This window comes from Lygodium microphyllum, chromosome 23 (genome assembly GCF_053477565.2).
Source record: "Lygodium microphyllum isolate KBCC chromosome 23, Lygodium_microphyllum_v1.1.10, whole genome shotgun sequence".
Taxonomy (NCBI): domain Eukaryota; kingdom Viridiplantae; phylum Streptophyta; class Polypodiopsida; order Schizaeales; family Lygodiaceae; genus Lygodium; species Lygodium microphyllum.
The window spans coordinates 128903246-128930938 of NC_141157.1; the positions used below are offsets into that span (position 1 = coordinate 128903246).

General features: G+C 40.9%; 1 protein-coding gene across 1 annotated transcript; it reads left to right on the forward strand.

The window, feature by feature from the left end:
* The first annotated feature begins 898 nt into the window (after positions 1-898).
* On the forward strand, positions 899-27693 carry TTN5 (ADP-ribosylation factor family protein). Its single transcript, XM_087664455.1, has 5 exons — positions 899-1055; positions 1148-1258; positions 26840-27002; positions 27074-27154; positions 27266-27693. Exons 1-5 carry the CDS (start codon positions 991-993, stop codon positions 27401-27403), a joined length of 558 nt encoding a protein of 185 aa, XP_087520581.1. The 5' UTR covers positions 899-990; the 3' UTR covers positions 27404-27693.

Here is a 27693-nt window from a genome sequence, read left to right on the forward strand (position 1 = left end):
ATGCAAAGACTGTAAATGCAGTAAGAAGAATTTATCATTGGCCAAGAATGAAAGTGGATGTGCTAAGATATGTTACTCAATGCTTGAGTCATCAATGAATCAAGACTGAAAGGATCAAGCTACCAGGAGAGTTGCACTCTCTAGATATACCACATATGAAGTGGGAGTGTATCGGTATGGATTTGTAGTAGGTCTTCCAATAGTGCAAGGTAGATACGACTCAATTCTAGTAGTTGTTGCTATGTCGACAAAGGTTGCTCACATCATTCTTGTGAAAACTACCTTCAAAGCATTTGACATTGCTAGGTTGTTCTTCAAGGAGATTTTTAAGTTGCATAGATTGCCAAAATTAATTGTCAACGATGACAGAGACTCATTGTTCACCTCTAAATTCTAGATGTGTCTCTTTCAAGCCATCGGCACACAAGTCTGCTTTAGTATTGCCTATCATTCTCAAACTAATGGGTATAAGTGTTGGAAGACATTTTAAGAGCATACGGTAATAGGGAGCCCAAGAGATGGATCGAGTACTTACCATTAGTGGAGCCCAAGAGATGGATCGAGTACTTACCATTAGTGGAGTTTGCTTGCAACACCTTGTACTAACAAAGTATTGGTATCACTCCTTTCTAGGTGTTGTATCCTCTCAAATTTCCGATCCAACCTTAAGTGCTTGGAGAGAGAGAGAGAGAGAGAGAGAGAGAGAAGCAAATAGCGACTCACGACGCCTTAAAAAAATAAAATAAAATTTTCTTTTGGGATTCTGTGATTATATGCCACGTAGGATCTTCAGGTCTGGTTATAGGTGTGGTATATCGTAATAAAAAGAGAGCATAGTTTAATATATTTACGCATTGAAAAAACTTGGGAAACAATAAAAATGTAAATTTCAACCTGCTGGCCAAAGCAAAGGTATAAGAAACCAAGCAACGGGCTACACGTAGAGAGCTGACATTAGACACACAGACCGCTTCTTCGCGCAGCTACGGGATGGGTCTTCTGTCTATCATTCGAAAGGTGAAGAAGAAGGAGAAGGAAATGCGGATCCTAATGGTGTAAGCTTCTTTAGTCACCTGATTCTATTCTTCTTTCTTCTGTTATGGTGGATGTCGCAGTAATAACGCCACCCTTTTTCTGTTGTGGTCAGGGGCCTTGATAATGCCGGGAAGACCACTGTCGTCAAACGGATCAATGGCGAGGATACAAGCGGCATCAGTCCCACTCTTGGCTTCAATATCAAAACGATGCAGTATAAAAGGTATGCCTTTCTTCTTGATCTTCGTGCCCCCACGTCGAATTTTGAAATTGTGGCGAACCATTATACAATGAAGATGCTGAAATGGAAACATCTTAACTGCATTGTTTTCTTGTGTTTTGTATTTGATAAATGGACGGTGCTTGAATCTATCCTTCCCTTTTTTTTTCAGAAAATAAAATTTCTATTAATAACACCTTGGAGGTATAACATGAACTACAGGAACTCTATAAATAGTAGCTAAGGACATCACAAATACAATGGCTGTGCGAGAAACCAATCTGGTGGGCTCTAATGCCATGCTGGAACTTTCCTGCATGTGAAAGATCAGGGCTTTTGGAAGTGCCTTTATTTTAGATCCCAATGTGTAGTCATAGTTCATTTGGGCCTTCTTTTTACTAAAACCTTTCGTGCACGAAAGTTGTTGGATAGGAAGCTGAAAAGCACTCTAAAAAGCTGAAAAACTGAATGCAAAGCATGAAGGCTAAATGCAATACCTCAAACTGCTATTCAAAGGCATTAGAAGGTTAATGTGATCAAAGAGAGAACCAAAATAGCCATAGTTTTGACCAGGAACAGCCATTTCCAGCCTTGCTCCATAGTAATCAAAGCTATCCAAGTACTCACCAGCCTAGGATGACTTCATCTGCTTCTATTGCCATCATCTAGAAAATAGTTGTGCATAATTATTTTTCTCTGGGCTGCATTATTTCAATCCGAAGAGGCCACTCTTGTATCATACACATAAAGGCCAATTTAGTGTTTTCTCCATGAGAATTCTTCATTATTTGCCTTGACTAACTAGGCAAAACAATTCTCTGTAGCCCGTTGGGCGTAGCCCTCTTTTTTTCTTCTTCTTTATTTGGTATGCATGCTTGTTCATCATGCATGTGCTTAAGGCTCTCCCTTTCCCCCATGCAAATCCCCATGCTCTACGATGCCCCCAAAATGAATGTTATGATGATGAGTGCAGGGATACTCGTACACGCCTACAGAGAGAGAGTGCTTGGGCATTCGGACACATAGCCAAGCAAGGACACTCTTCAAATGTTTAGTGCAGAAGAAGAGGCGAGACTACTTGGCAAAAATTGAGATAGATATATTCTAGCTATTTTGGAACGGGATAGCAAAAGAGTATGTAGAATGTTTCATAAGAGATAGCTCCCAATACAAGTTACATTGCCTAATGCTTGGTTCCATTATGGGAGATAGTTATATGATGTATTGGGATAGACACCCATACAGCCTCCACAGGCCCAAAGACCAATGTTGCGGTCCTTCTTCACTACTACGATGGTTAGAGAGGCAATCTATAGACTACGAAATGGGATTGCACAAGATGAGGACGGTCTAGTGGTAGAGCACTTCTCACATGCATATGACACATTGGCGCCCATATTGACAGGTATTTTCAACAAAGCAGTATGTGGAGGATTCCCGAAAATATGGTTAGGCCATACTATATTCCCACTCTTTAAGAGTGGTGACCCTCTGATTCCCAATAACTATAGGACCATCATAATTGGCCACACACTAGCTAAGATATATGGATTGATAGTGGAGCATGAGCTTAGTGCATGGGCTAAGATGCAAGGCAAGAGAGCATTTGGGCAAGCTAGTTTTAGGTGTGGATATACCACATTGGATCATTTTCTCACACTCAAGGCAATCATTGAGGAGGGCCAAGCTTGAGACAAGAGGATTTATTGGTTCTTTCTAGATTTTCACAAGGTATTTGACACAGTACCTTGAGTACATTTCATGCAAAGATTGCAAGAGATTGGAGTGCTTGAAGGTATGCAAGGGGGCATTTATACATTGTACGAGAAAGTGACAAGCCGTATGTGCACACCTAGGGGGATGTTCGAGAGGATCGATAGTACCATAGGAGTAAAACAGGGATGCCCATTTTCACCCACGCTATTGAGACTAAACATAGATGAGGTGTCCAACTACATTGATAGAGGAGGGTGCATACTTAGGTGAAGTATACAAGGTCTCCTCCAAATCTCTTGTGCATTCTTTTAGTGATCTACTCAAATCTAGCATCTCTAATCTGTGACACACAGAGCCATTGTATATATGTAAAGTCTCTTTTGCAAAGTGATATCTGGGGTGCTTGGGGAGATATAGTGCAACGTCTCTCATGTGTCTACAAGAGACTATAAAGGTTAAGATGACATTATTCACTACTATTCCTATCGGTCTCCCTGAGATCTCAAAGTTCTTGATGTTTGGTATTAATGATGGTGATCCTATGAGGTAATCATCACCATCAGGTAATCGACTGTACTTGCCTCACTTGTGGTTTTAACATATCAAAGCATTTGATCCTGGCCAACATGATAGACCATGGAAGATTGTTAATCTATGTGTACTTTTCAGAGCTAGTAAGTGTGTCTCGTAGGTACTTACTGTTGAGAAACCCTTCACATGTAGTTTGTGTTCTGCATTGTCAGAGCGTTTGGGATCGAAAGTCTACTGCGGGGGTAAGAGATAGCAGGGTGAAGGGAGATTTAGGGAGAGGAGTAGACAGAAGAGAAGGGTTTCAAAGAAATAGAAGAATACTCACAGAGGTGAAGCCTGTCAATTTATTTATGCATTATGAGAAGATAAATCTCTTGTAGACAAAAACGTGCATAAAACAATAACTTCCTCTATGTTGCTCAGACCGCCAATCTGATGCTTCCATTGGCTCCGAAAGGGAGGTAAAATACCAGGATATCTAGCGAGAATTTTGCGAGATCACTCCTTCTTCATCCCCTAGTTCGGAGTGCTGTTCACAGCCTGAAAATTACGACCGCATGTTGCGCGATTTTGCCAATCCTTCTTTTTATATAAAATCCTCCCAAAATGGGTGAAAGCTACATGCTTTCTTTTACATGTCATCCTATTTTAGAAGTTGTCTACAGTTTTTGGATTTTTATAAGAGATAATATCTAAAATATTAAAAATTGGCTAAACTTGTCCAAAAATCTAGTATTTTTGAACCATCCACAATACGGACATTAATGACTAATATGGCATTGGCTCTCTAGATCAATAAGAAAGTTGCAATTTAGAGTTTTTCACATTGTGACCGCGTAACAACATGACATCCACCCCCTCTTAACCTGCACATCCTTTGGCATGTGTCAAAGTCTTATAGATCTGTAGTGTCAGAAGAAGTATTCTCTGTCATGTCAATGTCTTCATCTTCTATCTCTTCTTCTCCCATATTCTCATGTTCATGCTCAGTATCCAACTCCTTCAACTCATATCCTAAAGACTCCCTACGTTTTTTTTTTGGCAAGTAAAATGTGGTTGATTATATTACTAAAAAAAAACTGATTACAACGAAGTGCTCATGCTCAGTAGACTAGCTGGAGCTGATGAAAGTCACAAATACATCATATATACAAGCCTCTCAAGGCGGTCTGGGGGGGATGGGGGCAAGAAGCCATGGAGAGGGGATGTATTGCCATCTGGGGCTGCCTGCTTGCATCACGAAAAACAGGTCCTGGCTGCCCCAAGTGCGCATGAAATGACATCGGAGCTCCTGACGAGCCATGGACTTGCCCTGCACCTGATTCCATCGGTTGCGGAGAGAGTGGATGATGGAGGTCCAGAGCTCTGCTAAGGTCGCCTGTACTGAAAGAGTCTCTCCGCCGAAAGCCTCTTGACACCGCGCCTTCTAGATATGCCAACCAGTAAAACTCCCTATGATCTCCCATACCTCAGAGCGGTCTACTATGGGCTCTAGTACTTGGCGGATGGGTAGAGCCTCCAAACCGACCATTGTGCACGACCTTGCCTCGATAATGAATATCGTATCCTGCATCCCGGCCTCATACAAAAGGTGACGGTGTCATGAGATCCTTTGCCTATGGTCTGAACATGAAACTTTAATCCTTTACATATATCACTTAGTTACTTGAAATTTAGATATACTACACAGAGACTTGCCTAGTGCAATGAATCATAAAAACCTAAGTCCACTAGCATATGGCATGGTGTAATAAAGATGGGGCTCTATGCCTTAAAATACAATAAATGTATCATGGGTCCTTGACAAGATGAATGATTGTGGTTACTCACTTTTAACATTCCTTGCATCACTTACATGAAATTGCTACAAGTTCTGTAAGTCGTGGAGCATTAAACAAGATAAAATATGGACATGAGCAATAGACTTGGTAGGTTCCCTTGGATTGCATTTTCCAGGAGCCAATGATATAATTATATACTTATGATAATCAAAGTTTTAAGAATATTCACAAGCCAAGTCACAAGGGAGACGGAGTTACCTAGGTTGATTAAGCATAGGACATTGTATATGTCTTATGCTATGCTTATGTGACTAATGAATTAGTCAAGGAGAAGATCAAGGGGCAGCGTGATCGGCGCCGCATTTTGCGGGCAGATCTTGATCAAGGCACATCCTGAATGGTGGAGCAAGGAGCTCCTTCATTGCCACAGCAAAGGGGGAGAAAACCATGCAACCACAAGTAAACTCCATTGGACATGTAAGTTCTACTCCTCTCATGCATTGACGAAAATGGAAGGCTATTTTTGACTAAGTAAAACAGGGCAGAACTGTATATTTAAAGGACAGCAGCCATACATACGGGAGCTCATTTATTAATCTTGAGAAAGGCCTAGGTATGATGTGTGTATGCTGAGTTTGATCTCCCATATCAAGAGAGACATTAAATCCACTCTCTTGAGTCTTTTAAGAGCTGAATAGGGAATGTTATTGGACTTCCAATCCTATAAATTGGACTGATATTCATCTACTTGCTCTATTGATTATCTTGAACCAAAGGGCTCATCCTTGCTCTTGGAAAGCTTATTGCAAGCTCCTATTGTAGAAGCTTGAAGAGGGATGTGTCAAGAAGCCTTCTTGATTTGATTTTAGGAAGACAGGCTACGGCACCCTTGTTCCCTTGTATCACATTCACTCCATGATTCAGATCTTCATCATTCCATTCATCAGAGTTTCTTCTCTCTTCTCTTCTCTTCTCCATGTTTGCCGAGTTCACTTCGTGTTCCTCCCCGCAAACCCTATTGTCTTGTTGGCACTACATCTTTTGACACTTACTTCTTTGTCCAGGGCCATCCTGTGTAGACTCACATCAACTACATCAATCTCTTTCAACATGGCATCCTCATATATGTAAAAGGCACTTTGGCTAGCCCTAGTCTGTGCTTTAAAATCCCCTAGCTAAAGTACATCTCCCAAACTAGCATATCTCAGATATTCTCGTATAATGTGTCATAGGGTGATCCATCTTTTGAAACATAGCTTGAGTTTGTAGGAGGAAAGTAGCATATGGTAATAAAAATTATCATGTGATCTTCCTGTGTATATCTTGATCCACATGTATCATGCATCTTCATCTTTATGCATCACCTGCATGATATCTCGGAGACACTCTCGAAAAAGTATGGCCACACCTCCAGATTCCCTAGTGTCACGAGGTTTTCTAGCTTGTGGACAGTGGATGGAATACACTTTCTCGTTTGAACCCCAGAATATCTAGCAGTTGGCTCCCTTTGCATTGGTGTGCCTTTGTATACATGGCTATGTCTATTTTTCTAAAACCCTTCTCAAAATACCCAACATCCAAACATAGCATTCCATTGCAATTCCATATTGATATCTTAAGTGTCTCATAGGCCATGTGCCCCCATTGTGATCGATGTTTTGTAATAATTACGCTACCATCTTTGTATATTGCGTACTTTATCTCCTTACCTACCTCCTACCTCCAATATCTTGGGCATATTGGCTTTTCTATGTTCTAGCTGAGTAGGTGTTAAATCCTCATCAAGGTATGTTTTTTCTCCCTTGAGGGCCCCACATTTGAGAAATGTTTTTTTCTTGTCCATGTTTTCAAACTTCAGTATAAGAATATACTCTCTCTTGTCCATTGGATCTCCCACTCTCCATTCATCTAGAATGGATATCTCTTTTGCCCACCATTTCTCACTCAAGGTTGTTGCATCTTCTTGTGGAGTGCCCTTTTCAGCCCATCCTACTATACGAATTCGGGGTGCTCGGATTTTCCGTCTTGCTTCTTTCTCTATGTTAGCATTCATCCCTTCCACTTTGCTTGCATGCCCTCCTTTGTTTTTCTTTCAACTTTAATCCATTGGACATTTTCTTTAGTGACATGTTTCATTGTTTTTGCCTTCTTTTGCCTCTTCAACTATGTCGGCCCATGTGTGCATATCCTTTCTAAGACATTCCATCTCTTTTTGCAATGTGGGTGCCATTGGCATTGGCTTCTGTGTATCAGTTTCTCCTTATATACTACTATGTCTTTTTTATAAGCATCTAGCCGAGATTGTAATTTAGCGATTTATGTCTTTGGGTGTTATGCATGTATCAATGTGCTTTCTCAACATTTCCATTTTGGTTTTCCAAGCTGTATTCAATTGCACCATAGAGAGTGTCAAGGGGATGTGAAATTTTGAGATGCTCTAATCTTGCCGATAACATTTGATTAAGATATTAATCAAATGTGCAAGGTTGTTGAACACTTGTTGCACATGGCAATTATTTCATGGTAACAAGCCAAGGATCTCGAGGATGCACTTGTTGTCGAAGGCCAAAGTTGTAATGAGTTATGCTCGATAGGTAGTAGGTGGTATCCGTTCTCAAATTTGGGCCTAGACCAATTTATTAGGCACTAATGTTAGTGGTGATATTAGAGACTAGGCATTAATTAATTAATTAATGCCACTCTAAGGGCTAATAACTACTCAAGGATACTTGAAAGATAAATTGGCCCAGCTAATTTCATTATTGGCTAGTGAAATTAATTTTGTAAGCACTAGAATAGTTATATTAATTTAATAAGCTGGATAATACTAGAAAATGGGCTTAGAAGGTTGCCACTTGGTAAAACTTGCCCATACAAGTGGGAACATGGCAGCGATAGTTTTTCAGTGTTTCTCGTGTTGAAACTTTGAAATTTCTCTCTCTACAGCATTCTCTCTCATTCCTAGCCATCTCTCAATTATCTTAACATTTTTCAACAATTTGAGCCATTAGAGGAAGAGATTTCAATCAATCTCTGCTATAAACCCTAATTTACAATAGCAGTTAGGGTTTGACAGCCACCTTGGGATGCATGCTTAAAATTGAGGGCTTAGGGCTTGAATTCGAGTAGCTGAAAGTGAGGAGTTTTAGGGAGATTGAAGAGGTCAGTCACAGCAATATTAGATTTGGGGTTGAATTTATCTTTCAAGGAGAAGGTGAAGGCCAATCCCCAAGCAAACCAAGGAGAAAATTGGTTTGGAGGCTTGCCGGTTAGTTTTGACATCAAGAGGCATTTGGATTAGCGGAGAAGATTAGAGGATCTCAGTTGTACTTCTTCCATTTGCAATATAAGATTAAAGAAATACTACAAGGAGAGCTAATTTTGGGGCCAATAGGGTGTCTTATGTCTAAGATTAAAGTGGTAAAGTGTGCATTTTCAGTTTACATGAATCTTATACTTGTTGTATTTAATGCTTAATCAAGTTATTTACCACTATATCCGAGTATGAAGGTTGGTTTCATGGCTCCATTGTTGGGATACCACTCAATCCCTTGATTTGGTGGGCTTGAGGTACCGATTGAAGGTTAGAAGCTTTGCTCTAGTGCTGAAATTACATTTAGCTAAGCATTATAACAAGAATGTCTTTAGATAGTGAGAAGGGATCAAGCGAGGATAATACCTCTCAATTTGAAAATCCACAAAGTGCTAGGGAAAATGCAATGCCTGATCTTGGACAAGGCACAAAGCATGGGCAGCAAGCTGAGAATGAAGGAATTGGACAAGTGGTGGGTCCTTCTACATCTTTTGAAGCTAATGACCAGCAAGAGGAAGAGGAATTTGATGACTAGCGTAAAGATCAGCTGAGGACAATAGCTGAAATGGTAATGCAATTCGCAAATGATTCTTAGCTCATACGCTTTTTGAACCCCTTAAAGGAGGGCAGCAAAGGCAAGAAGAGGAGATCGTCTTCAAGAACTTCGAGACAGTAAGATGCACCGAAGGAAGAGCCAATATAGCAGCATGATGTTCCGAATGTGGGTAGGGAGTATAAGCAAATGGTGCCAATGGGGCAATTGATGCATATGCAAGGCTAACTTGGAAGTGCCAATCCAATGCTTTTTGGACAGTAGGGCATGCACGCAATGATGGAGCAGCCAGGGTACTTTGGTGGTGGTACTAGTTTCCATGCTACGGTGGGCTTGGGACCGCATACAGAGATGCATGACACAACTCCTTATGGTATGCAGTAATCAATGCGTGGTGTACAAGGCCCAATGTATTTGGGTATGGCTAGTAATATGCATAATCCCATGTATAGCAATGTTGACATGATGCTGGGGCACAAAGTGGCAAGTTTGACAACGTATATATGTAGTCCATTGTGTTTGGGGCTCATGGTATCAATGGTAGTCATGCAAATGCTTCGTATATTGTTGGTCATGAGGAAAAATGCAGCTAGTTATGCATGCAAGGTATAGGAAAATGTATCTTATTATAGCTGGTAGTATGTAAATTGCCATGCAGAGTCACATCGCAATGGTCCAAAGTATGCAAACAAGAATGTTTCCATATGGATTTGGTACTCTTAGCATGTTAAGTACACATGAGGGGCTACTCAACTGAATGCAATGTTGCATATTAGTTAAGTTGGAATTGTAGCAATGTGAAAGTATAAAGCATTACAATGCTTAAGGGGAAGAAAGGCCTATAACCTAGTGGAGGTTTGACACAAGTAAAGTTAGAGGTAAAGTTTCCATATACTTCTTGGTAAAGCTTGAGCATTGTTTCACCAATAGATGCAAAGTGGATGGAAGAGGATGACTTGACATACTATTCTCAGTCGTTGTAGCTTTACCTAGATGCCTTTCAATTAGAGCCGACTTTAGTTCGAGCTCAGTCAGGTTCAACAGAGTAGGGGTCTGGAGCATTGCCTGATGCTCAAGGGGGAGGTAGCACTTCCACTCCACTAGTTGTAGACAACTCTTGTATGTGGTGGATCTTGGATATATTCAGCATCCATCCAAGGTACTGATTGATAGTATGTCTGCCATGAGGTCACTACTCAATGTACTCGTCACTATGAGATGTATACAGATGAGTATGAGTTTTGCCTGGGCGCACTAGAACCATACTTTTGTATTAGTTTATAATCAGTTGGGCATGAGTTTTTGCCTCAGTTTTGAGATCGAATTTTGGTCACTTTCAGCTTAGGTTTTGGTAAGCTTGAGAACTGTGTATGGTCACTTTTGGGATCAGTTTTTGCATTGATTGCTAATCAATTTTTGCAATCATTGGGTGTAAAGTCCCTTTATATCCGTGTGTATAAGTTTATACAGGTGTGAACGCACCCCTATTTGTACCCTAACATATAAATACATTTATTTTCTGTGTACCGTGACTTTTTTTGGTACACTCATCTTGGGATTCTCTCACTCTCACTCTCGACACTGCTCTTGCTCCATTTTTGTCTCCATTCATTGTGTACTCATCTCAACAAATTGGTATCGGAGCTGTAGCAAAGGTGTGTATGCTTCCCAAGGCAAGCAACAGGTTTGGTTGTGCAGGCGACAACTGTTCAGGCCAGCTTGGCAGTCCATTGCAGCAAGCATCTGTCAAACCAGGTAGGCGTAGGTCATCAGCTAGATTTAAACGCAATCATGCAAGTCACTGCTTATACATTTAAAAGACAGATGATGGTGGAAGTCTTATTGTGTTGGTCTTATATGTGGATGACATATTGATTGCAGGATAACATAAGAGTACTTTGAATGCTCTTAAAAGGTAGCTGAGTTCAGCCTTCTTGATGAAAGATTTGGAAGCAGTTGAACACATTTTGGGCATGCGCATTAAAAGAGATAGAGGGCAGCATTTGTTGTTTCCCTCATAGGACAAGTACATCAACAAAGTATTTGATAAATTTAATATGGTTGATGCTAAGCCTCTTGGTGTGCCTTTACCTCCACATTCAAAGCTTAGCAAAGCTGATTGCCCAAAGGATTATGCAGCGGCTACTATTATGAAGGGCATATCATATGCATCAGCTTGTGGTTCTTTGATGTATGCCATGGTTGCAACTCGCCCTGACATTGCTCATGCAGTGGGAGTTGTTAGTAGATTCATGTCTAACCTTGGCAAGCCACATTGGGAAGTAGTGGAATGTATCTTTAGATACTTAAAAGGCATATAGGAAAAGTGTATATGCTATGGAAAGGGTACACTAGAGTTGCAAGGATTCTTTGATTTGGACATAGCAAGAGATCTTGACACTAAAATGATGGAGCTGAGAGTGAACGCGACGGATGACACACACAGAGAGTAGAGAGCAGTAGAAAGGAGAGTGTGAGAGTGAGCACGATACTTTTAATGTTTAGTACAAAAGACTAGTGTGCCTCTTTAGGTTGTAGATAGATATATATGAAAGTACAAATGTGCTAAGGGTGTGTTCACACCCGTGCACATATAAAAGGCACGATGGCCCTTTATTCCCAACATAGAAAATCTACTAGTGGGTTACTTTGGCTGGTGTGGCTATTTCTTGGTATTCAAGGTTGCAGAAAATTGTGGCATTGAGTATTATAGAGGCTGAATATATTTCAGCCACAGAAGCTTCTAAGGAAGCTATTCGGCTTGGTTGTTTGGTCAAGGATTTTGCTCTATCTTCACGTACTCCAGTGCTTGGTTGTGATAGCGAGAGTGCTGTATGTCTAGCTAAGAATGCCATGTTTCATGCACTTACCAAACACCTAGATGTTCTGTACCACTTTATTCGAAAGGTCTTGAATGATGGTCTTATCACACTGACTAAGGTCAAAACCCAAGATAACCCTACTGATGTTCTCACTAAGAGTCTTGTAAAGGCTCCAGCACGAGCATTGCATACGATTAGTGGGAATTGGCTAGCTTAAAGATACCACTTCCTGTCTTTAAGTGGGAGGTTGTTGGGTGTAAAGTCCCTTTATCTTAGTGTGTATAAACTTACACGCGTGTGAACATACCCTTATTTATACCCTAATATATAAATACATTTTATTCTTTGTGTACCGTGACTTTTCTAGTACACTTATCTTGGGATTCTCTCTCTCACTCTCACTCTCAACACTACTACTGCTCTATTTTTCTCTCGCATTCGTTGCACACTCATCCCAACAGCAATCAATTTGTGATTAGTTCTCAGATTAGAAAGTGATTAATTTATACTCAATTTTCAATGGTTTACAGCTGGTTCCATGGACATCAGCATGTTAGTAAATGCCATTGATAGTTTCAGTCATGCTTTATGTTGAATTATTGCTTTTCTATGGTTGATAGTTAGAACTGTTGAGAAACATGAGTTATGGATGCATCCAATGAGTTTCTAGCAACAATTCTAGATTGATTTTCAGTTTTATGTTACGTAAATGCTGGTTGGAAAATTTCAGCAGGTTTGGGGCATATGATATGGTTGGACCTCAAAGGCCAATGTCATGACTGTGATGCCTTTTGGAAATCCTAGTATAGTAAGCTTTTCCTTTGTCATAATGTAGTGCAATCGAGGATGAATGTAGGGATTTCAAGGGGGAGGTTTGTCATGGGGTCGTGAAATTTTGAGATGCTCTAATCTTACCAATAACATTTGATTAAGATATTAATTAAATGTGCAAGCTTATTGAACGCATGTGATGCACTTGGTAGATATTTCATGAAAACATGCCAAGGGCCATGAAATGTAGTTGGTGTGAAAGGAAAAATTTGTAATAAGTTATGCTTGACAGGTACTAGGTGGTATCTGTTGTCAGATTTGGGCCTAGACTAATTTATTAGCCGTTAATGTCAGTGGTGATATTAGAGACTAGGCATTAATTGATTAATTAGTGCAATTCTAAGGGCTAATAATTGCTTAGGGATATGATAGTTATTTCATGGTAACAGGCCAAGGGCTGTGAGGATATAGTTGGTGTCGAAGGGAAAAGTTGTATTAAGTTATCCTTGACAAGATCTAGGTGGTCCTCATCAGATTTGAGCCTAGACCAATTTATTGGCCACTAACGTCAGTGGTGACATTAGAGACCAGGCATTAATTAATTAATTAATGCTAGTCTAAGGGCTAATAACTGCTTAGGGATACTTGGAAAATAAATTGGCCCAACCAATTTCATTATTGGCTAGTTGAAATTAATTTTTTGAGCACTAGAATATTTATTAAATTAATTTTTAGAATTAATATTCTGAAAATTAATTTGATAAGCTGAAAATGCTAGAAAATGGAATTAGAAGGTTGCCACTTGGCAAAACTTGCCCATGCAAGTGGGAAAAAGGTTTTTAGGGATTGGTGAAAGTCTATTCTAGCCATTGTGAGAGAGGAGAAGGTTGTTAGAGAGCAAGGAGAAGCTGCTGATGTGATTTATAGTCACCAAGGATCAGTCCTATAGCATGTGACAGCAATTTGGAGCCCTCCAAAAGTAGGTGATAGCAACCCAAGTCCTTCTAGTGCATGTTGTAAAGATATTCGACAAACAGACTAACCAACTTGTGGCTTTTCATAGTTGCCTTTGTAGAAATGAATCAAGCTATTTTTGTCAATCAATCAACCATAACCTAGATTACGTCATGTCCTCGATGTGTACGGGATAAACCTACTACAAAATCTATAGAAATATTGGTTCATTTTCTACTGGAAATTTATAAAGAATATAACATGCTTGTTTGACTATGCCATTCGGCTTTATTAAGCTAACATTGCAAGCACTTATGCACCTAAGACTCAACCATAGTCTTAATGTGCAGCCAAAAAAGTAGCGCGACTAACCAAGGCAAAGGTCCGGTGTATGCTAGGGTGTCTACTGGTCGGTGCATCATGATACTTATATAAAATTTTAGTGCAGATATCTTGTCTTGATCATTATGCACACACTTTGCCTTGTTTGAAAGTGTACTTTGATTTTGTCTCATAGGCCACATTGGCCTTTTGTAGATGTTAATATATCTTTCTTTCTTTGTGTCTTTCTTCTCTCTTGTTGTCTCTCGCTTCTTCCACATCTCTGGAAATGTCATGTAGGAGGTAACCGATGGGAGGACTTTCTTTGAGATACATCGAAGAAGAGCAGAGTATTGCCTTACTATTGTTTTTGTCTCGCTTTCTCATAATTGTCTTCATCCGAATCTAATGGAAGAGGAGATGGCTTTGTTGAGAAATATGCAATCACACTTCTATCATAGCCTTTGTGTATGGAGCAGTAAGGCAAGGAACATGCAATAGTCTAGAGAAGTTGCCTTGTATCCCATAGGCACAATGGAGAAAAGTGGTACCATCTTGCAACTATAAAAGAGTGTACTTGACAATCATTTGAATGAAGGCATTTGTACTTTGTTCTTTCAGTGTATGTTTCATGTCTATTCAAGATTGTGTTTACGAGTCCAAGCTAATCTATCTTGGAATCTAATTCACTTTAGTAAGAGTCTTTTGAGGTGCCTTGTAGTAGGTGACTGAATTAAATGCAGGTTGGAGCAAGTAGTAGGCAGAATTTAGGGTTATCTCGTGAAGAAAATCGGATTTCTCTCACCTTCTCCAACCCATTCTCAGGAGATCTCAGCATTTCTTAGTCATTTTGAGCAGACCTTAGCCAAATTTGGTGGACAGTAGAGAGATCTTTGTTGTAAACCCTAAATGTCTATAGAAATTAGGGTTTGATAGTCACCTTAGGACCTATGCCTATTGGTGAAGGCATCGTAGGCCGAATTCAACACATGAAATTTGTGTAATTGTCAAGGAAATCATATGCCAACCCATTCATTATAAATTGAGGCAGCATTTGGCTAAGAGGCACCGCTTTTGGGGCCAACAAGGTGTTTAATATTCGAGATTATTAAGGTAATTTATGCATTTTAAGTTATATTCATTTGCTGATTGTTGTAGTTAAGTACTTGATCAGGGAATTTACTACCCTATTTGAGGAGGAAGGCTGGTTTCATGGTTTCATTGTTGGGATACCATCAATTCCCTTGACTTGGTGGGCTCAAGGCACCTGATTGAAGGTTAGAAGCTTTGCTCTAGTGCTGAAATTGCATTCAGCTGAGCATTACAGTAAGAATGTCTTCAGATAGTGAGATGGGATCAATTAGGGATGATACTTCTCGATCTGAAAATTCACAAAGTGTTGGGGAAAATCCGATGTCCGATCTTGGATAAGGCATGCAAAATGGATAACATGCTGGTAATGGTTGTTTAGACCAAAATGTGGGTCCTTCTAGGCTTTTACAAGTTGACGATCAGCAAGAGAAAGAGAAATTTGATGAACAATTTAAGATGAGTGGAGGACAACAACTTAAATGTCTATACAATTGGCCAACGATCCTCGGTTCATGTGTTTTTTGAACTCCTTAAAGGAGGGTAACAAAGGCAAGAAAAGGAGATCTTCTTCAAGAACTTCAAGACAGCAAGATGCATCGAAGGAAGAGCCAGTATAGCAGCATGATGTTCCAAATGTGGGTAGGGAGTATAAGTAAATGGTGTCAATGGGGCAATTGATGCATATGCAAGGCCAACTTGGAAGTGCCAATCCAATGCTTTTTGGATAGTAGGGCATGCACGCAATGATGGGGCAGCTAGGGTACTTTGGTGATGGTACTAGTTTCCATGCTATGGTGGTCTTGGGACCGCATACAGAGATGTATGACACAACTCCTTATGGTATGCAGCAACCAATGCGTGGTGTATAAGGCCCAATGTATTTGGGTATGGCTAGTAATATGCATAATCCCATGTATAGCAATGTTGACATGATACTGGGGCACAAAGTGGCAAGTTTGACAACGCATATATGCAGCCCATTATGTTTGGGACTCATGGTATTAATGCTGGTTATGCAAATGCTCCGTATAGTGTTGGTCATGAGGAAAAATGTAGCTAGTAATGCATGTGACATATGGGAAAATGTATCTTGGTATGGTTGGTAGTATGCAAATTCCCATGCAGAGTCACATTGCAATGGTCCAGAGTATGCAAATAAGAATATTTCCTAGTGCATCTGGTGCTCCTAGCATGTCACGTACACATGAGGGGCTAGTCAACTGGATGCGACTTTGATTTTTGTATTCTCTCTTTTTACGTACCTCTGGACTCGTTCTAGTGCTTGCCTCTTGATTGCATCATTCATCAGGGAGTTAGCTCCACCCAATTGGTTTGTACTCAACAGAACAGAATCAGAGGGGGCTTCAGTCTTTGGAGGACTCTCTTGTCAACATTTTTTCTACTTCTTTCTTTTCTACGTCTCTAAATTTAGCTTTCAATCTGCTACAGAGGGGAGGATATTCGGTTTTGAAAGTGTCAAAACCATAGTTACCTGGAACGGGGAACAGGAACGAGAACGTGACCCCCTGGAGCAGGGGGAATGTCCAAGGTGGGGGAACGGGAATGGGGGGAACGACACATGTCTTAACTGCCCCAAATATATGCCATGTATGACCCAAGTTGCCCCAAAGAATGTCCCTCTAATTGCCCCAATATCCCTCAATGCTCCAAATTGACTCAAATGTCCTAAAATTGACTCCATTACCCCCATAGCTCCAAATTGCTTTGAATTGCCTCAATTATCCCAGTTTTCCTTGAAATTAGACAATATAAATGGATGATTACCTTGGAATTGAGAATAGGCTGAAATTTGATTGTGATTTGTAAGAGTTCATTGTGAGAGGTGAGAGGATCGAGGTGCAGCAGAGAGTGCAGTAGACAGTGTGAGAGTGAGTGAGACAGAGTGAAGCACGACACCCAAAAGAATAGACTGATAGAGTGTAGAATGAAAGTACAAAGTACAACCCTTAAACCTTAGGGTTGTAGGGGGTGTTCACACCCGAACACGGTAAGTGCCCATAAGTGTGTAACATAAGCACATAAGCACATATGAAAATAAGACTATAAGCCTGGGGGAAAAAACCTCTCCTACCGAGAGTAAAAAGTGCCCCAGTGTCCTATTGATCACCGACACTCCCATATGAGCGTAGGCGTAAGTGAGGCGTGAGTCAAATACCCAACAAACCCCCCTGGAGTGAAGAGTGATTAAGAGTACAAGGATCATCCGCCACCAAAGGATATCAAATTTAAAGCATCGCGAAATGCTTCAAATTTGTCACGAGGAAGAGCTTTGGTGAAGATGTCTGCCACATTATTGGTGGTAGGACAATAGACAAGGCTGATATCACCTGCATGTAGCCTCTCTCTGACAAAGTGATAATGGATCTCAATGTGTTTCGTGCGTGCATGAAACACTGGGTTCCGTGCCACTGCAATGGCACTTTGATTGTCAGTGAACAAAGGAGTAGGCTCCGTAACAGATACATCCAGATCAACTAGTAAGCGTCTAAGCCATACGCATTCAATTGTGTTAGTGAAAGCTGCCTTGTATTCAGCTTCACATGACGATGTGGGAACAGTGGATTGTTTCTTGCTAAGCCAAGAAATGCAAGAAGAGCCAAGAAAGAAACAATTGCCACTAGTGGAGTGACGTGAATCATAATCACCAGCCCAATAAGAATCACTGTAAGCATGTAACTGCAGTGGTCCCCCCTTGGCATAAAGCAACCCAAGAGATCTAGTACCCTGTAAGTAACGAAAAACACGCTTGACAGCTTGCCAATGTGACATACGTGGCTGATGCATATACCTGCTCAAGGCTGAAACTGCAAACTGTATGTCCGGCCTAGTGTTGCATAGGTAGATAAGACATCCAACTGTTGGAGCATATGTATGTATATCAAACAAATCACTGTCATCATGTAATGATAGTTTTAGTCCAGGTTCCATGGGGGTACAAACTGGCTTGCAATCCTGTAAGCCAAACTTCTCAAGAAGCTGCCCAATATACCTTGACTGTGATAGCCCAATACCTCGAGCATCATGTATGAACTGGATGCCCAAGTAGTAATGCAAAATTCCCAAGTTAGACATGTCAAAAGTTTGCTGCAAATTTTGTTTGAATGCTGAAATCTCATTAGCATGTGTTCCAGTGAGCAAAAGGTCATCAACATAAAGACATATAATCAGCATAGATTCCCCTTCTTTATACGTAAAGGGTAGACTCAGATGAGCTGTTTAGAAACCCCTGACCAAGCAAGAAAGCATCTATTTTTGCATACCAAGCTCTAGGGGCTTGTTTCAAACCATATAGTGCCTTTTTGAGCTTGCAAACCAAATGTTCTGAGCCTTCAACTGCAAAACCAATGGGCTGCTGTACATAAACTTCCTCTTGGAGTTCCCCATGTAAAAATGCAGTCTTGATATCCAGCTGATGCACTGTCCAACCATAATGTGCAGCCAAAGCAATCATAGACCTGATGGTCGTCATACGGGAAGTAGGAGCAAATGTCTCCTCATAGTCAATGCCCTTTTTCTGTGCGTAGCCTTTAGCTACAAGCTGTGCCTTGTATTTATCAATGGATCCATCTGCTTTTCTTTTCAGTTTGTAGACCCATTTCGTTCCAATGGCTTTCTTCCCAAATGGCAAAGACACCAAATCCTAAGTTTGATTCTTAGTGATAGAATCTAATTCAGCTTGCATTGTTGCCATCCAATGCACACTGTGTTGTGCATCCTTAAAACATTCAGGCTCTTCATTATCAAAAGTACTTGCTGCCATAACAAACTCCATGGTATGTGTTGAATCATGCAAACGAGTTTGCCTTCTAGTACGACCAGCCATGGGTGTATTCAAATGACTATCTTGCATAGTCTGCAAATACCATCTAGGTATCTGTCTAGCTTCCTGACTGTGTGGAAGCTCTTGCTGAATTTCAGTTTCAGCATTATGCTGAATATCCCGATCAGCCAATGGCTGAATTTCTGCACTTTCCATAGGAGCAGCTGGCTGAACATTAGGTTCATTTTCTGAAGCTCCAACTGAATCACCAAAAGTAATGGGCAGCAGCCCTTCAAAAACATCACGGGCAGCCTGATATGTGTCTAAACCAGCCAAGGATAATTCTGATTTTTCATCAAAAACAACATCCCTGCTGACAAAAACCTTCTTTGTAACGGGATCATAGAGTCTGTAGCCTTTGCTCTCAGTGCTATATCCCATAAAAATGCACTTAACAGCCTTGTTGTCCAACTTTTTTCTAAGTACCTGTGGAATATGGGTATAGGCAAGACACTCAAAGGTACGGAAGTGGCCAACAGAAGGTTTACGGCTGTTCCAAGCCCCAAAAGGTGTGATGGTCTTCAAGGCTTTGATAGGGCATCTGTTCAAAATATGGCAAGCACACATGACTGCGTCCATCCAAAAACTATGAGGCAAGCTCTTTGCCTTCAGCATACATCTGGCCATCTCCATGAGTGACCGATTCTTCCTCTCTGCTACCCCATTCTGCTGTGGAGTATAGGCAGTAGTGTACTGATGGACTATGCCTTTCTGCTTCAAAAAAGAATTCAGCATAGAGGACATGTATTCCCCCCCTCGATCCGAACGGATGGTCTTAATTTTGCATCCAGATTGATTTTCAACAAGTGCACTGAAAGCCAAAAATGCATCATATACTTTTGACTTCTTTTTCAAACAGTAGACCCAGCAAAAACGTGTAAAGTCATCAATGAATGTCACAAAATAGTAACAACTACCCAATGACATTGTTTGCATAGGCCCATAAACATCTGAATGCACCAATTGCAATCTGGTTGTTGCTCTGAAAGCAACATCACAGGAAAATGAGAAACGATGCATTTTCCCCAAAATGCATCCCTCGCATAAGTGCTCAGTAGGTCTCTCCAAGAGAGGTAAGCCATCCAGCATCTGAGTACGTTGCAAAAGCAACAAGCTGCCATAGTTTACATGCCCCAAACGAGCATGCCATAACTCCGTCTGTATCATAGCAGGAGTAAGAGTGGATGTCAAGTATGCCGATCTATTGAAAGAGGATCCAACTCATATAAACCATGACACAAAGATCCTGTCAAGACCAAAGCCATGCGTTCTTTATCTCTAACCATGCAACGGTCATCATTAAATATGACCTGCAAACCACAACGTGCCAAAGAAGAAATAGATAGCAAATTCTTCTTGATCCCAGGCACAAACAAAGCATCCTGCAGGCGGAGAATAGAGCCATCAATGGGTGTGAGCTGAATCTCCCCAATATCACGAACAGGGTATGATGCATTATTGGCACACTGTACAGATTTCCCAACGGGAGGTGCACTAATTGAAGCAAACAAATCTATGCGAGATGTAATATGCCCAGAAGCACCACTGTTAAAGAACCAAGTGTCAGCATCTTCTGTAGAGCTAAGTGCTCTATCAGCCCAAGAGATGTCATAACTGCAAGTGTAAAAACAATAGTCCCTGTCTACAACAAAGGACGCGGACTCACTAGCAGTGGAAGGAGTAGTAGAAACAGACATTCCTGACTCCTTCTTCTTCTCTTTGGTGATGCGCTTCCTGCACTCAGTGATATAGTGGCCTGGCTTCTTACAATAATGACATTTTCCCTTTTTAGCTTGCGTGCCTCCTTGTGTCTGATTCTGTGATGTGCCAGAAGTACCAAAACTCTGTGGAGCATTTTTTACCTTGCTGTTTTTGCCTTTCTGTCTTGCCACAAAAGCCTGCTCAGAGACTATAGCATCCACACCACTATTTTTCCTTGTTTGCTCCTCCTCTAGAAGCAAACTAACCAGCTGAATAAAAGTGAGTGGGTGCTCGGCAATCCTCATGGTGAGGTTCAAGGCAGTATGAAAAGACAAGTACGAAGGAGGTAAGGAATTCAAGGTGGTGGATATCAACTGTGCATCCGAAAAATACTCATCTACATTCATGAGCTGCTCCCGCAAGTCCTGAATCTTATTCAAGTGATCCTGCATAGAATCACCCTCATTCATCTTCAAAGTCTCTAACTCTTTTTTCAAGAAAGAGATTCGAGTTTCATTCTTTTCTGCAAACATATGCTCCAAAGTCAGCCATGCATCTCGTGAAGAAGGTGCTGAACGAATGTGAGGGATGATGGACCGCTGAACTGCCAAAGCAATTAGCGACAAAGCCTGTGCATCTCCTGTATCCCAAGCTTTTTGAGTTGCAGTTCTTGGAGGAAGTGGCTGAGGTGGAGCGGGCTGAGGTCCCCGTTGTCCACGTGCCCCTTGAGGAGGAGTAACGGGAGCTACAACTCCCGGCCTAGTTTCCTCTCCACTGACATAATCCCATAAATTCTTAGCCACTAATACATTCTTCATCATGATTGACCATAGCGAATAATTGTTTCCATCCAATCTGTCTTCCTTGGATACATAGGTAAATACATCACCTCCCTGATTTGCCATGATGACAAATTTCCAAAGACAAACGAGCAATGTCAAAGCAGTAAGGGCTGGAAATCTGCAAATTTCTAGAAATTGCAGCAAGCACACTTTTGCAATTAATGTGCAAGGGTGTACTCTATCAAGAACTGTCTTTAATGCATGCTTCCCAAGGTGCAAACAGTGCTCAGCAACACTGTAATGTCAAAATCCCCAAAATTTTTGCCAAAATTTCTGTCACAAATACCCCAAAATGTGCATTTAATATGTCTCTATCATAGATACAAGCACGTGTCCCAATGCAGAAAACTGATCCTGCTACTGCACGAACTCCTGTGTTAAAATAAAAAATGCAAAATGTTACCTCTGCAGAATGATTGTAGTTGACTGACGACGGGTACGGATCCCGAGGCAATGTCTGCGCACAGGAACAGGCTGGCGAACTTGGTGGCAGGCTTTTGCAGGTACAGGAGTTGGCGTCCTACAGGCAGGTGGCTCGTGCAGGCCAGTGGCGCGCGCAGTCAAGACTAGCGTGCGCTGACAGGTGGCGCGCGCGCAGGCAGGTGGCGGCTGGGCAGAGTTGGCGGCGCCTGCAGCTGGTGGCGCCCTGCAGACCTGGCGGCGGCTGGCGGCTGGACAGAGGAGGCGGCGCCTGCAGACCTGGCGGCGGGGCTGGAGCAGAGCTGGCGGCGCTTGCAGACTGGTGGCGGCGCGAGGGACTCAAGGTACTGTCGGGGGCGACAGATTGTAGACCGGTGGCTGAGCTCGGAGCTAAGCTCTGATACCAAATGTGAGAGGTGAGAGGATCGAGGTGCAGCAGAGAGTGCAATAGACAGTGTGAGAGTGAGTGAGATAGAGTGAAGTACGACACCCAAAAGAATAGACTGATAGAGTGTAGAATGAAAGTACAAAGTACAACCCTTAAACCTTAGGGTTGTAGGGGGTGTTCACACCTGAACACGGCAAGTGTCCATAAGTGTGTAACATAAGTACATAAGCACATACGAAAATAAAACTGTAAGTTTGGGGGAAAAAACCTCTCCTACCGAGAGTAAAAAGTGCCCCAGTGTCCTACTGATCACCGACACTCCCATATGAGCGTAGGCGTAAGTGAGGCGTGAGTCAAATACCCAACATTCATAATGCATCAAATTTGAACTTTGCATGGACTCTTGATTGGCTTATGGGTTATCTTGACACTTTGAATATTCAATGTGTGTGTGAGAGAGAGAGAGAGAGAGAGAGAGAGAGAGAGAGAGAGAGATTAGTGTGTGTACATTAGGCGATCGAGATGGATGAACATGTGGTAGGAGTGTGATACAAGCAAAAATAAAAAACTTGAAAAAACGTAAAGTTTTAGTCAACAGGCCTGGAACGGCAGGGAGAATGGTAGGGAACGATAGGGAACGGCCTTGGGAACAGCAAGGAAGGTTCCCTGGCCGTTTCACCTCCTCTAAGGGTCTGGAACATATTAGGCCATTCCTACAGGCTGAAACAGCCGTTCCCTGTTTCTATGGTCAAAACTCATTCTTTTGAGGATCATTGTGGTGCCATCATCATAGTGATGCCAACTTTTGATGGTTTTAATAGTATATGTTGTGAAGAATACTCTGTCTACTAGCTTCCAGTGGATTGGTAATTGGATAAACATATCAATACACCATGCATTCCATGTGTCCTACTGTTGAGCATCCATGAACAAATTCCAACTCTTTTCTTTCTTGTTTTCGTGAACATTCATTGACGACAACTCCTAAAGCTTCTTCACGATCTCCCACTTGATGATGTCTAGAAACTTCTCAATGAATGCCAAATCTTCCATGGATGATCATTTTCTCTGTTTCTACATTTTAGTTAGTTCCCAAACAGTTTGCCACCAAGATGCATGTCTGTTGTTTCAACAGAAAGTGGAAATAGTCCACTATATATAGCGTGCGTCATGATGGTAATATGTTTCCGCCATTGTTGAATGAACTTCTTGTAGAAAGTGGCTTTGGCAATGAGAATCTCCAATTCTTCAGTAGTAGAAGGAACTTTGCAAGCATGCATTGAATTCTTCTATTCTTGGCAATGCCATTTCCTTCATTTTCAGCCTCTTTTGATACTTGTTAATGGCAGTCTTTCCCGGCTGCGCACCAGAAGCATGGAACCCCAAGATGAACACCAAGAAAATGGAGTTTCGATTGCAAGAAAATCTATATTGTACTATCCACAACCATCTTTTTCATATTTGATATAATCTCAACAAAGAAAAGAATACCAGGAATAAAAAATCTTCACGTAGCTTCATAGAAATAATTCTTCCATGGCTTTGACTTTAACAAAATCCATCATTCTCTTCTTCATTGATAGACTACAAAAACACAAGATAATACATCACTTTGAATGGAAAGATATCACATATTATTTATCTTCAAAGATTCCATAGCTTTCTCTCACAATCTCTCATACATAGATACATTGTCTTGCATAGAATTAGCTATTTTTTTTTTCGTAATAGAATTAGCTCTCTCTCTCTCTCTCTCTCTCTCTCTCTCTCTCTCTCTCTCGTAAATAGTCTCAATATAATACATGATATCCTCGCTACAATACTAAAAAAATCACTCACATTAATCCTTCTTTGGTCATGAATATTCCTCCCAAGAGGTATGTTTGATATGAAAGGTCACTAAAGCCACTATAGTGACTCTTCATTGGTCACTGCTGCCACTTTACTCTAGTCTTCTCTTGAGTATTTAGCAGCTACTTTTTTCACTTCTTTGAGCTCTTTTGAACTTGCATTCACCACTTTCCAAGGCTAGAAAACTTTCCCATACTACACTCTCATCCAACAGAACACATACAGAGGCATACAAAACAGAACATAACACAGAACAGAACAGAACAAAATAGGAACAAAAGCTCTACAGAAGCTCAACAGAGGGTTATAGAAGGTCAATAGAAAACATTCAGCTCAACTAAAACCAATCAAAACTATCAAAAACCATTCAATGAGCTTTCAAATAACCTCAAACTTCATCAATCATGACTTTATGTTCAGGAATTTTCTCTTGGATTAGTAAGAAGCAGCCAATAGTGGCATTGTCTTCTACCGAAGCAGAGTACAAGGCAGCTTATTTTGCTGCATGTAAAGCAGTATGGTTGAGAAGGATCCTATGACATATGGGAGTGCAGGATGAAGAACCAACTGTGCTGAGATGTGACAATCAGAGTTGCATTGCCATCGCAAAAAATTCCAGTGTTTCATACACGCACAAAACATATAGAGATCTAGTATCACTATATGCGTGATTTGATCGAGGATGTGATAGTGGTTGTATACTGTCCAACAGAGGAGAATGGAGCGGACATCGTTACCAAAGCACTTACAAAGGATTTTCTTCAAGTTTATCTTCAGTGACTCCGTATTGGGCCGAGGAGATAGTTTACCTGCAAGTGGACATTGAGGGGGGGTGTTAGATATGCTCAATGCCCCACCCTCATAAGGTGTCACTAATGATCCATGGTGCTCAAAGTTGTACGGCTCCCATTATGAGGAGAAGCCAAATGTGAGCCCTGATATTGGTTGAGTCCTGACTTGTATGTCAGATGAGGTCTATGTGACCGGATGGCAAAAAGGTGACCGTTGTGGGTCTAATCTTTGGGTTAGATGGAGTAGTTAAGTTGGTAGCAACTCGAGGCACATTGCATCGAGTTGTAGGGTAAGGGAGTTATCAGGGGCCCTAGCCAATGGTAAAGGAAATATTTCGTGGAATATTTCCTAGCCAACTAATGGAGGTGCACATGGAAGGTCAACAGATACATGTGCACATGGAAGGTCAACAGACACAGGTACATATGGAAGGTCATCCATCATGACCCCCTTCACAGGCTATAAAAGCTAAACCCCTTCACATCTATCAATCATCTATCTTTTACCTAGTCAGAGTTGTTCCAGCTAGCTTTAAGCTCTTCACCTACCTTCTGTCTAGATCGCCATCTAAGCTTCACAATGGAAGCGCACGGATGGATAGAGCTATCTTTGTATCAGTTGTTTGGAGCTAAATAAAATTTTTATTCTCTTATCTGTTGTGTACTCTCTATCTCTTTCTCAGATTCTGTTCGCTGCACCGTGTAATTTTTACAATTGGCCCCTTACCCTACCTATACCTCACTTACCACCTCCTCTACTTCTACCTCTCTTATAAGCTCCTCTACTTTTCTCTCTCCTCCATTCACTTTACTCTAGACTCTACCTCTACATTCTCCTCTTCCTCGTGTCTCATCCCCTATAGCTCCATTTCTATTTCCTCTTCCTTTACCTCCTCTTCTTTCCCTTCCCTTACCTCTACCTATATCTCTATATTCTTTACTCCTCTTCCAATGCCTAAGTCTCTTCATAAAGCCTTTGCATTATACACAACTCACCTTAAGTCTCAGTCTTAAGTTTCTTTTTGTATCTACTATCTACTAATTTTTGTACTTGCCACTTGGCATTTGTGACTTGCTATACCATGATCCATGAATCATGATCCATCATTGTAGTGAGCTTTTTTTTTGATCCATTGTAAATCTTATAAATAAAATTGGATCTTGGAAATCGCTTGTGACTAGAGTCTTGGATTTACATTTTGTCTCAACCTCTTGTTGTGTTCATGACTAATTGAAAATTGAAGCGAAGACATTTGTGGTTCGTAAACTATATTCGTAATGGATGGATAATGCCTTGTGATACTCTATCTCATGGGTAGCCACTATCATGTTAAAACAAGTGAGATTTTTTGGTGTACGTTTGGTACCATACTAAGTCCATGGACTAGATGGATCGTACTTGACTACCCTGATCTAATATTACAAAATTTATTTGCATAAGTAATAATAAAAGTCTGTTTCTGAAAACACTGGTTTCCATGAGCTGTTATGATGGTCTAGGTTTGTTTCTGCACTTGAAGGAAATATGTCCCATGGTTGCATCATTTGAAGGATACGTAGGCTTACAACCTGCCTATCAGGGTTTGTTCTTGGGGTTTTAGACTTGTACTTAAATGCAGCATATTTCTAACTGAAAAATTAGAAGAAAAATCTATTTGCTTGCTTTTTCTTCTCATTGTCACTCTTCTATTCCTCTTTGTCTTTGTCTCTTCGGCTTCCTTGTCCTTGCAAGTACCTTGCCTTGTTTGACTTTGCATCTATCTTATGCATTTTTCTTGCATGCTTTTTAACTTATTTGCACTTCAGTACCAATGTACTTTAGGTGTACGTCACCTAGGTATCTAGTAAATGAGCATGGGGAAAAAAAGTTTTGACTGGTGCAAAAGTCCCTGGCAGTTATCGGCTCAATATTTGGGATGTGGGTGGGCAGAAGACTCTGCGTTCCTACTGGAGGAATTACTATGAACAAACAGATGGGATGGTATGGGTGGTTGATAGCTCAGATTTAAGACGGTTAGATGATTGCAAAGCAGAACTGCATAATCTTCTAAAAGAAGAGGTATGGTTAAGCATTTGTGATGTAGTTATTTTTGTGGGCCCCTTTAATCAAGTGGTGTTTCTTTCTTTCAGAGGTTGTCTGGAGCTTCCTTGTTGGTTCTAGCTAACAAGCAAGATATTAGGGGTGCTTTAAAACCTGCTGATATTGCAAAGGTGAGCATTTCCTTGTCCATAAAGTGTATACATTATCTTTTAGACTGTGGTATCAGTGCCCATAAGAATGTTTGAGTCCTTTATTGAATCCAAGTTTTATGGCATTTGCAGTTCTTAAACCTGGAGGTGATGGACAATAGCAGGCATTGGCAAATAGTTGGTTGTAGTGCAGTGACAGGAGAAGGTCTACTATCTGGTTTTGATTGGCTTGTGTCTGACATAGCTTCTCGTATATATGTGCTTGATTAGAGATGAGATTGGTATTTTCTTATGGGTGTATTGAAGTTTTCAATCCTGCCAATGCTGATCACATTGGACTCTTTTGTTTTGCAAATATACACAATACACTGCTTGGATCAATATGCAACAAGCATCTAAGTAATATCCAGATAGAATGACACATGAATTAGGTTTAGGGTCCAAACAACTCTCATGCTACCCTTGCAAAATCACCAGCAAAACAGCTTTTATAGTTATAGTGAATCAACTCTTTTGAAGTTATTGATTTGTCGAGAGTGAATTCTCTTGGAAAGGAGCTT

Bases quoted from the DNA above. Each gene is read 5' to 3' on its own strand.
- TTN5 (XM_087664455.1), top strand. From the start codon at position 991: ATGGGTCTTCTGTCTATCATTCGAAAGGTGAAGAAGAAGGAGAAGGAA. The intron at 27,003-27,073 runs GTATGGTTAAGC...TCTTTCTTTCAG, and splicing joins ATAATCTTCTAAAAGAAGAG to AGGTTGTCTGGAGCTTCCTT. The intron at 27,155-27,265 runs GTGAGCATTTCC...TGGCATTTGCAG, and splicing joins AACCTGCTGATATTGCAAAG to TTCTTAAACCTGGAGGTGAT.